Source organism: Limulus polyphemus, unplaced genomic scaffold (genome assembly GCF_000517525.1).
Source record: "Limulus polyphemus unplaced genomic scaffold, Limulus_polyphemus-2.1.2 Scaffold150, whole genome shotgun sequence".
Classification (NCBI taxonomy): Eukaryota; Metazoa; Arthropoda; class Merostomata; order Xiphosura; family Limulidae; genus Limulus; species Limulus polyphemus.
In genome coordinates this window covers 886,936-899,316 of record NW_013665760.1, presented here as the reverse complement: position 1 = coordinate 899,316, position 12,381 = coordinate 886,936, and the positions used below count along the sequence as shown (strand labels likewise).

The following is a 12,381-nucleotide window of genomic DNA, read 5'->3' as shown; positions in this document are numbered from 1 at the left end:
TGCTACAAGAAAACCCACACACATGAAAGTTTGTATAACACAACATACATACATCGTGTGGGAGGGCACACACACGTTTTACATATCTCAGAGAGTGCGCCAACTAATTAATAACGTGAAACAGTGTGGAAGGAAATTAAGAGGTGGGTGTTAAATGCGGGTAACAGAACGCACCTCTATCGCCACCGCTATGGTCGCTACCTCTTCGTGCAAAGTCAGCCTGACCATCACACAGTGTATACCATGCTTTAAGTATATACACAGCGAGTTCTTAAAGCTTATACAAAACTTTTGGTGAGGTAATAATGAATACTGTAATAATATGTTATGTTATAAATAAATTATGTGAAAGTTAGAATTTTTGCATTATTTATCATAATATCCACCCTATATAGTTTTTAAGTTCATAACGCGAACAATGGACGGGTATCTCAGCTTGTATATAATGTAAGAACGAGTAATATATGCGTTGAAAGTAAAGGTAATAATTATGACAATATATCATTATGTATGTACACACAAATGCATTGATATGTAGCGTGTATGTGGCAACCGTCATTTATTTGGTTATCATCCTGAAAAATCCTCATTTTGTTAGTTAAAGCATGCAAATAAGACATTATTGAGTTTTAGGTCAGAATTGACTTAGATCATTTAGTAATACCGGAAATATGTTGAGAAAACTAGTCTTTTAACCTCAGTTTGATAGAATGTCTTATAGGAAAGGTGATCTTGTTGAGTGAATGTTTTTAGAAGTAATTAACAAAGTCTAATAATATTAAACACACTAACAATGTTGTGTTTAATAATAAACTTGCCAGTTTCTTGTACGTTTTCATATAAATATCACCACTGGCTAGTTCATGGCCATGTTGATATATCATAAACACTTTTGATCTTTTGTTATTCATTCAGATTGTTTCACAAAAAAGCTTAATTGTAGATTTTTATCTTCAGAATTGACCGTATTGTCTAATGAAAATTATATGTGATTAACATAGCTAAGTCTTTTGCTTATAATTTCCCAAGGATGTCTTTCAATACTTTCATTTGATTAACATTTTTGAGTCTTACGTCATGTTAAACTTGTCAAATCTTTAAGTTAGAATAAGTTAAGAGAGTCTTACAATACTTATATGAGATTGACATTGTTGAGTCATTAACTTAGAATTAAATAAGGATGTCTTACAATACTTACAGGGGATCGACATTGTTGAATCATTAACTTAGAATTAAATAAGGATATCTTACAATACTTACAGGGGATTGACATTGTTGAATCATTTGGGTCCGGACTGTATTCTTCTTTGGGAAAATAGTCTATGTAAGTGCAGCGCATATCGAGCTTTCCAGCTATAATAAAATCATTTTTGATTAAGAAATAAACTTCTACACAAAAGGCATAATTATTGTTTAGTTATAGTTTCTTGCTTAAAGGAATTTGTCCAATATAAAGTTTCAATTAGTCTTTGCATTGTTTCTGCGCCAAATAAGAAGCGAGAAATCACTCTCTCACTGACAGACTTCGTGTTATACCCACATTACACCAATATTAAAGCCGTATGTACTCCATAAAACTCAAGCTACAAACAAGGTTTATGTTCATAGAAGTCTTTGTGTCACAGAATTCATGCTACCCAAACCAAGACATCTAACAACTGATGGTGTTATAACTCAAACGATGGAGCTAGAAATCGTCTAGAATTCATAATATGCAAATACCATTCCAAACGAAAGTAAAACTGTTATAAACCATGTTTTTTAAATAGAATTCATAATATTTAAACACACTCAGTGACTTCTTATCTTCTTTATATATATAAAGTACAAAACTCTGTGTAGCTGTCTGTTTGTCCCTTATCTAACTACTCCTAGGTCACTGGGCCAATTTCAACCAAACTTTGTGCGATGGCAGGCTGGAACAAGAGGTATGTTAACAGTGGTTCACAACCTTTCAACCTCCGTTATTGCTGTTACTGAGCGTTTATTAACGTAAGTTAACGTTAACTACATTTATATATAGCGCCACGTTCTTACACCATACAAAAAAAACTATATTCGATTTTCCGTCCTTCCGTGGGACAGCGGTAAGTCTTTGGATTTACAACGCTAATGTCAGAGGTTCGATTCCCCTTGGTGGCCATAGTAAATAGCTCGATGTGGCTTTGCTATAAGAAAACACATACACATTAAATTTCTTATAACACAATACACACAGTGTGAGGCAGGGCCCATAAACGTCTTATATATCTCAGAGGATGCGCTAGCACTCTGTATGGAGAAATACAATGAAAAAATGGCCGTCACAATTGCAATAATACGTAAATTCAGATGAATTTGATATGACAACAGCCACCATAACATTTATACCAAGAGCCGTTTCTTGAGTTATACTCACTTTCTACTTTGACCGGTGACCTTACAATTTCATACCATACGACACTTCTGTCAATTATCGTCAATTAATTAATAACGTGAAACAGTGTGGAAGGACATTAAGAGATGGGTGTTGAAAGCAGGTAACAGAAAGCACCCCAACCGCCACTACTTTGCCCTCTTCCTACAAAATCACTCTGACTATCGCACAGTGTATACCATGTTTTAAGTATATACATATTAAGTTCTTAAGGCTTATACAAAACTTTGGGTGCGGTAATAATGAATACTATAGTAATATGTTATGTTATCTATATATATTGTGTGAAAGTTGGGATTTTTGCATTATTTATCGTAGCATACACCCCGACATTTTTTTAAGTTCATAACGCGGACAAGCTACAGAATTTGATATTCAGAATCCATGGTATGGCAACAAAATCATATCATATGATGTGTGATAGCCAATTAAAACGGGACAGAAAGGTCAGAAGGGGCAAGGTGACTGTGACTAACATGTCATATCCACAAATGCTTATAGGAGGTGATAGCTAGAAGCTGATAACTGGCAAAAAACAACAATGAAAAAACAACTTTTCTTGACCATGTCTACTGGATCTACCCAGTGCAGCTGAAGATCAAATCACAGTAAAATCAAACAAATACGCTTCTGATGTGTTATACTTGTTTTCCTATAAAGATTGGAGATTAAAATAAAAATATAATTTCAGTAAAAACGAATAATAGGGTGACAGGAGTAGCAGGAACAACTAGTAACAGCAAATTGGCAAAACAAAAAGTTGCTGACAATTTGATACAAGCAGAACTTAAAAAAAAGACAAAGAAATCTATAAGAAAAGTGTGTGAAACAAAGAAATACGCAATAATTCCCAGGAAAAGCTTAAGCTTCATCACAATAAAAGTTGCTATAGAAGAAACGCAAATACTCTGCTAACTCAATCCTGATATATAACAAATATAAGAGAAGAAACAGTAACAAACTCCAGAATATTCCAAGAATTTCGTTAAGAGATAACTGAAAAGAAACACGAGTTTTGATTCGGTTAAATATTTAAAAAATCAGCTAAACTTCTGATTATAGAGAGAAAGCCATCTTTATTAGGTAATGCTATATTGATCATCATTCTTTAGTATTTGACAGATTATTGAAAAACAACCAATAGAATTTTACCTTTCCCTACGTTATTTATGATATGGTGCATGTAATATATAGGTCAATGTCGTTATATAAATATTCTTAATGTCTTTATATGGCACAAGCTGTACTATAATCTAAATACATACACCTTTTTACACTATGTGTTGACGCTAAATATTAATAAAAATACCAAATACTACTAATACTATGGGTAATAAAGGATTTTAGCGTAATTAATATCAACGTGTGGTTATGTATTCAACAGAAATATTCAGCTAACAGAGGAACAGAATACATGATAAATCTTCTTAATCTATAGACCATGTACAAAATAGGACTATGATTAACGACTAATCGACAATGTTTCAACTTATTTGGCTTTGGGGCATAAATAGCATTCGTTTACCAGTCAAAAACAGGCATCCAAGTTTCAAACCTCGTCATTACTGAATGTTATCTTTGCCTACGGACTCTTATAGTAGAATTACGAGGATCAGCAAGAAATAAAGGTTCTGAATTATTTGCCATCAGTGCATGCATGCTGGAAAAACTTTTTGAAAAGTAAAGCAAAATATATCTGTACAACAAAACTCATTATTGTACCAATACAAGAAATAATAATAATAGAAAATAACGAGCAAAAGAAACTATAGATCATTAGTCCAAGTATAAATAGATCCGTTAGGATCACTATGATTCAAAGACTAACTAATCCTATGAGACACTGAGCTTTGTGTCATCAAAGAAAACTCTTCCAAGAAAAGGCCTACTAAATATTATTCATACTATTATTCAAAACAATAGGTTTCTGTAAATGGTAAAACCAATAGCCGAGCCTACCAGTTTTTATTCATTTTGTCAATTAAAACTATATAATCATCTCCAAGCCATGGAACTGCTACTTATCCGCCAAGCTGAAATTCATTGCTTGGACGTTGAAATAAGAATTAGCCCTTTTTTTCTAAAACGTCATTACAGAGTTCTACCAGCAGGATTTTCTAACTACTCTAATTGTAAGAGATTCCTCTACAGAGTTCTACGGACAGGATTTTCTAACTACTCTAATTGTAAGAGATTCCTCTACAGAGTTCTACGGACAGGATTTTCTAACTACTATAATTGTAAGAGATTCCTTTACAGAGCTCTACAGACAATTTTCTAACCATTCCAATTCTGAGATATTCCTTTACAGAGCTCTACAGACAATTTTCTAACCATTCCAATTCTGAGATATTCCTTTACAGAGCTCTACAGACAGAATTTCCTAACTATTTTACTTCTGAGAGATTCCTGGACAAACTTCTATGAACATGATTTTCTAACTATCCTAATTCTGAGATTCCTGTACAGAGTTCTAAGGACAAAATTTTCTAATATCCTAATTCAAGGAAACAGCACAAGCGAACTGTGAAATTTAGCTCATCAGGAAAGTTCTCTAGCGGAGTATATACATCATGGATGAATGTCGTAGTGGGGGATATTGCTATTAAATAAGAAGACTAATATATTAGAATGAAGATGCAAGAGAAAAGTCTGACCATCAAATTTTAATGAACGTTTCTCTACTTAATAAGCAGGTTTTGTTACTTCTCACATTGGTCTCTTATTTAGATTATATTGATCTGCAAGGACGCTATATGTATAATAAGTTATTTTTATGATTATTATATACATATATATATATTTAGTTTTGTAATTGGGTCGTTATGTAATGTAAAGATTGTTTTTTTATTTGAGTTTTTGTTTCATCAGGATTATTTGATGATTTATATAGGTTAGAGCAGCATTAGAATCTGTATTCAAATGTTAAAATAAAACAACTATATGGTGCCCCTGTCTATCCTTTTACATTAAGCCATTTACCTCGATATGTAGAGGTGTATCTTTGAAAACTTATGATAATTTTCATTGAGATTAAATTAGCTTTTGTGGTCGTATTTGAATATCAGCCTTTCGTCTAGTAAAAATAGTTCTTTTTCCCCAAACCCGTATCTCCTTTTGTTTATTTAATATTCGGTTATATGACTAACATACGATGGTCCATATGCTGTTTTCCTCGCTAGTCTTCAAGATCCCCCTTGAACAATATAAAAAAAAATTAAAGAAAAATAACGAAATTGGTTGCGCCTTGGAAAATAAATACACTGTTAAAAGTATAATTCAGGAGTGTAAAACAAAACTAAAACCGTTTCAATATCACAGCTATTGTACCTTTAGAACTGTCTAGCTTGTGGCTATTTTATATGGAGATTAAAGAGCTAATGAAAAAGAAGATTCAAAATGACGATACTGGCTATATTCTATTCTTCTCTGTCTTGTCTTTTTTCATGAACATACTGGTACTCCACTTACATTCCAACAACCTTTGGATTTAGAGTTGAAAATATAATATATATATGTAATAGTTTGTTTTGTTTGAAGTTAAAATAGGTTTCTAGCGTAGTAAGTCCGCCGACGTACCACTGGGGTGGGGGTCATATGTAATAGTAAAATATCTATTAACAAATAATCTTTTGCTTCACTTGAGCACAATAATGAAAGACGAAATAACCAAAAATTTGTTATGTGATAAAATAAAATAGTAAAAGACAAGACAGTCACTTATATATATGAAAGTAAGAGAAGTAATAAGTAGATTAACATAATACTAAAAAATGTAATTATATTTGAACTGGAGAGTAAAAAAAAATTATAATTTTTTTAATGAAACTTGAACAGCTTGGCAGAAGATGAAGTCAAAAAACAGTTATAAAACTGTAAAATTGACAGAAGATGAAGTATTCGTAGAAACTGATACGAAAATTCTATAAACAGAAGACAAGTAAATGTACCTTCATTTGAATCAAACGGTGCAAAATAATAAGATTTGGGAGAAACAAAAACTTAGCAGAAATATAAGCAACGAATAAACTAGTATGAGTTGTATCACAGAAACAGAAAGAAAACTAACATAAAACGCTAACATTAGACTTAAAAGGGCATAAAAAAGAGTCTTAACGAAACTAGTATGAAACAATACGACTAACAGAAGATAAAGTAAAAAATGTACGTTTATGACATAAAAATGCTAATAAAATAAGAATAAAGAAAGTGTTATGATGAAAAGTTACGAAACAAAAAAATATTTATATATATAACAGCAAAACACAAACAAACTTTTATTATAATTAAACACTATAAAAGTTTGTTTTATACAAAGTTAGACGATCGGCTATCTGTGCTCTGCCCATCCACGGGTATCGAAACCTGGATTCTAGCGTTGTAAATCCGCAAACATACCGCTGTGCCACAAACTTAAGAAACGAAAACATAAGTAAAAAAAACTATCTTGAAGTTTTCATGAACAGAAAAAAAAAACCGAATAAATACAATTTTATAAGGATAAAACATCATAAAAACGATAATTAAGACAAAGCACTTTGGAAACAAAAAGGTTAACAGAAGATGAAACACTCAAAAACTAATTAGAGGTTTATATAGAATGTTAGAAAACAACTAAATACACTCACTTTAGAAATAATCATTAAAGATAGGAGAATAAATTATTATAAAACGAAAAACAGTACAATATGAAGTTATAAGAACATTACTGAAAAAGAACTATCACACAAATATAAAATAGTGAAACTGTCTGGAAGAAAATACTAACGGAAGAAGAATTATTAGAGAAACTACGTTTTTGATAACATAGTAAATATAAACGCAACATAATTAAATTAGTACAAATAATGAGATTTAAGAATAAACAATAATGAAACAGAAACATTAGGAGAAGATGAATTAATAATAGAAAGTAAAATACTTTTATTTGAATTAAACAACATATCAAAGACAAATAAACTTTTATCAAACGAAAAACTAAAAAAAAGTTAAAGTAATAAAAAAACTATTTTAAGGTTTATATGAAAGACTAAAGCGCTTTCATGGCCATAGAATAGTACAAACAAAGGAAAGAGAATGAAGAATTTTTTTAGAGTTTTTACGAAAAACCTATATACTTGGTATCTGCTCATAGTCGTCCTTAATACTTTTTAACTGGTGAACTAGAGGGAAAGCTGCCAGTCAACAACTCACCCCAACTCTTGGACTAATATTGCCTCATCGAACTTTAGGATTTGATCACCAGTCTCATAGTAATTAATGATCAAGCTCTAAAAATTCGGTCAGACACGACCCCATAGTATGAAGCTAGTTTCTGAAGCAATGGGACGTGAAGAATGAACCTTGAATTCACAGTCTGGTTAACTAACCACTAAATCACGCCAGACCCAGTTAAGAAAGAAGAGTCTAGAAAAAAGTAGTTATAAAGAAACTGTCATAAAGTAAAAACTAGCAGTAATTGTGAAGTACTAAACATGGTATTTTTGATGTTTATATGGAAAGTGGAAGGAAGACAAACAAACAAATTTTTACTAGAATTAAACAATTGGAGAAAATGAGAATTAAGAAAGAAGCTATTATGAAACAAAAAGACCAGTTTGTCATGAAGTAATGGTAAATCGTTATGAAATATAAACAGGACTTAGCAGAATATGATGTTATAAAAACAAATTGTTATGAAACGCAAAATCGGCCACTAGGTGATAAAATAACAAAAAGAATATATGAAAAAAAGCAGGAGATATAGTATTATAATAACAAAAAGAATATATGAAAAAAAGCAGGAGATATAGTATTAAAGAAACTGTTATCACAAATCAATATACTTTTTTTAGAGCAGACGACATTTGTGTAAGATCTTGTCAGAAATTAATCGCTTCTAGTCTACACTTGCGGAGAAGAAGCATTGATTCACTGGTTTCCATATATGGTCATTCAAAGGTGCGATAGAAGCATATATTGTAAACGCGAGGCACACCACCATCGATTTTGCTTCCTTGTGCTCAGAACAAGTTCATTTGTTTCCATTTAGCCATCGCAAAGCTATGCCAAATGTTACTAGCTTGAAGAAGTAGCATACAAAAAATTCACGACAGGAAATATGATTAAGTTTAATTTGTAGATTAGTCCTAACAATAAATCTTTCGTGGCAGTATTACAATCTACATTCGTCATTTTACTTGTTTTTTATCTCTAATACATTAGTTAATTAAACCTGTCTTCTACTGATATTTACTATTATGTGTCACGAAACATGTTGGCTAAATAGAAAAAAATAATATTTTTTACTTTTTTACGAAGGCTTGCGGTTAATAAATCGCATTTTCTTTCTGCAAAGAATGACGATTGTGTGGTTTTGGTTAGATGTCTAAAATGTTAGGATATTGTTAAATAAATACGTTTTAACTATACGAATGTTAGTTACTTAAATATATATTTTGTTTGTCAAGATGGTAGCAGTTGAGTAATTACATTCATTTTGTACAAATGATAATGATTTTGGTGTTGCATATACTTTACAAGGAAGGCAATTCTTCACTAATTACAGCAATTTTATACAAATTTTGATGGTTAAGAAAATATATTTTCTTGCACAGATGACGATTTGTTAGTGATTAAATTATTATTTTACAGGGTGATGGAAAATCACGCAACACCATGACATTCTAGTCTAGCCCTTACTGCGTTTTTCCTAATTCACGTCTGTGATTCTGTGATTGTCTTTTTCTTTTGTTGCAATGATTGGTTGTGATGCCATCAACCTGACTTAATTTAGAAAAAAAATTAGTGATGCGTGACTTTTGCACCACCTTTTGTTTACTTTATAAAGAATGTATTGCAGTAATTAAATTTTCTTTAGGGTAAAAGTTAAATAGGTACGTATCATTTTCTTAGACATAAAAACAGTTACTTTACATTTCCTTATTATAACAGATACTAGAATCATCATCATAAGTATAATGAGTGATTGGAAGTTATAATTTCAGTCATTTTTTACAGAGAGTTTTGGTTAAATAACATTTGCCTTGTACGGTATTTAAAAGATACTTAATAGCATGTACTTAGTGTGGATTGTGAAGATTAACTAAACGTACTTTTTAAGAATGACGACGACGACGACAAATTAACGTTCTCCATTGTCTTAAATACTTTTGGGAAAATTCAGAGGTCGTAACTGTTAATATTTAATTTTTTTAAATTTACAATCTAGTTTTATTAATAAATATATTCAACAGATAGCCTTATTGCTGCTCATTATGTAAAACTACGAAACAATAATATGAATTATTATCTGTAAAAAGTTATCCACAAAATAAACAAGCTACTTGTTATTACTTTGAATATACTGTCGGTATAATAGATATATAAACACAAATTTGAACAGTGTTACATTTAATTATATTACCTGACAGACGTTGCAAGATAAAAACAGTATTTGTAGTTAAAATGGCACAATATTCAATATCACAGTATTAAATTTTGAAAAAATTTCTGGGGGGGGGGGAGCATGCCTTCAGACCTCTAGAAATGGTAATGTGCCAATAGCCTGTCCACTCCATAACTGCTTCTTACAGCAATGGTTATGCTGATGGTCAAGTTATGAACAGTGTTACATATAATAACTTGACCATCAGCATAACCATTGCCGTAGGAAGCAATTATAAAGTGGACAGGCCATTGTCACATCGCCATTTCTAGGGGTCTGAGGGCATGCCCCCCAGAAAATGTTTCAAAATTTAATGCTATTAAATTGAATATTGGGTCATTTTAACTACAAATACTGCGTACACGCAACGTAATGTATTTAATTAAAAGAAGCAAGTTTTAATACATAAGTTGTAGCTATACATGCCATAAAAAGTGACCAGGCCATGGCCTGACTAGCCTTAACGCTTCCTACGGCCCTGGTAATATAAAAACATAAGGTTATGGTCAAGGCTACTTAAAAAATTGTAACCTGTCAATGTAACGCACCTTAATGTAAATTGGCAGGTGTTTTACAATGGCATATAAACTTACACTTACAATAACACACACAATTATGTCATTTTTACCATATCAAAAATGTAAGAAAAAAACAATAAAATTAAATAAACTTACGATCTGTGTAACAAATACTCCATAAACCCGAGACGGTAAACTTTGAGAGAAACTCACTGTCTCCTGATCCGTTGTATTGTGGATTCTTCATGAGCTCTTCGCTATGAAACCAAGTATTAGAGCAGAGGGCAATGCTCTGAACCACAAGAGACAAGGCAGCTGTTAGTGGTGTAAGAACCTGCAGAACACGAGTGGACAGGCTAGACATTGCTTCTATTGATTACCTTAAGTTTACCTTTCTTGATGTGATGGATTTTTTGATCACACAGCTCAATTGATATCCACACTGCTATCACATATTTCATAAAGATTTGATATTGTAACCATCGCGGGAAGATCACAATACAGCATCGTAGGGGGTGTGAGGTAACTAACAACAGCTTAAAGACCCGTTGTTACTTCTTCTCGATGTAAAGTTTCAATTCCATACATAATCAGATAATATCAACTGTAGAGAGTATCTAATACAGCATTATGGGTTGAACAACAGTTTAAAGACCAGAGAGAAGTAACAACGGTGTAAAGTTTCAATTCCATACATAATCAAATAATATCAAATGAAGAGAGTACTTTTTTTGGAAGCGTAAAAGCAGTCGTAAGCACTAAAGCATAAATCATGTAAGAATGCGTAATCATAGCGAAAAACAATCACGTATAATCATGGCCCATACCGACGGTAACAATATCAACTAGAATGAATATCGAAAAAGCACTAGTATGTAATCAGGCGTGTCAACTGTAAAAAGAACCTAATCATGAGACACCTTAACTTGAAAGAGAAGTGGCAGTAAATACGTAATCAGGAAGCGTATTAACTACAGTAAAGCTTACCTAGTTCAAAATCAGAAAATGTATCACATATAATTCACTAAATTATGAACACCTACTAACATATATCCGTTTACATTTTATATAGAGTCTGGTCATATTTGTTATTGGTACGATTCATCAGACATACTTGTACAGTAGGTGAAAAAAAGCTATTCTCATTAGTTTACAGTTCTCTTCGTTAATAAAAGCGACAAGTCAGAAATCGTTCCTGGTCCTTCTCTGCTACACGTACAACGTCGTTCCAGAGCTGAAAGATCAGGGAGACAGTTGTTTCCAGACAAGCTTGTAGGTAAGGGGTGGAAACGTCACACTGCGTTACGTGTGTGTAGGATGATACGGCACAAAGTCCATGTTTCACTGGTAGAGAAGTCTAGATAGGAAATGAGCATATCTGTGCAGACTTGAGGAATCATTAGCACATTTCTACTCGTGTTTTAGAACACTTTCAACCAGTACTTCATTCTTCAAAACTCAAAATGTAGGCAGTGCAAAAGCGCCATTACTCAAACACTCACACCTTATACGAGCAACAGGGATTAGTAAACTACTGACTGGGGCGACACATGTGGTGGTAAATGAAACTAGACTATACATCAATCACAATTTTAAAGTGCTTGGCACTTTTTCACAATGATAAAATTCTATAAATCTTTAGAGACAAATTACGTGTAGTTATGAGGGCAAAAGATATCTTTCTATTATGATACGAAGGTCAATCGAATGTTTCTAACATAAATAAAGTTGTATATCTTAATATTTCACATTGTGACAATCCTTTAGACATAGCTATACTTGGCGTATGCCATTGCACAGTTAACTCTTTACGAATTTACTCTCACCGAATAAAAGTACCTTAGTTCTTAAGTTGTTAACTTAAATAACTTTAATAACTTTCATTTTTAATACACTAGAGAACAGTCTGACATGATTAAACAATTTGAAACGTTTCTCGTATTACCTATTCCCGAATTTAAAAACTGCGTTTTCTCAGATTAACTCTCTCCCATAAACATGCCATTTTACAGTTTCAAAGA

General features: G+C 32.2%; 1 protein-coding gene across 1 annotated transcript in view; it reads right to left on the bottom strand.

Moving 5' to 3' along the window:
• Window positions 1-11,941, bottom strand: part of LOC106475891 (voltage-dependent calcium channel gamma-5 subunit-like) — a 35,917-nt gene extending 23,976 nt beyond the window's left edge. Inside the window, exons 1-2 of the mRNA XM_013936570.2 lie at window positions 10,517-11,941; window positions 1,261-1,353 (exon numbers count right to left, since the gene is read on the bottom strand). Of these exons, the coding sequence (XP_013792024.1) occupies window positions 1,261-1,353; window positions 10,517-10,724 (301 nt within the window). The 5' untranslated portion in view covers window positions 10,725-11,941. The remainder of the gene's footprint in view (window positions 1-1,260; window positions 1,354-10,516) is intronic.
• Window positions 11,942-12,381: the final 440 nt, after the last annotated feature.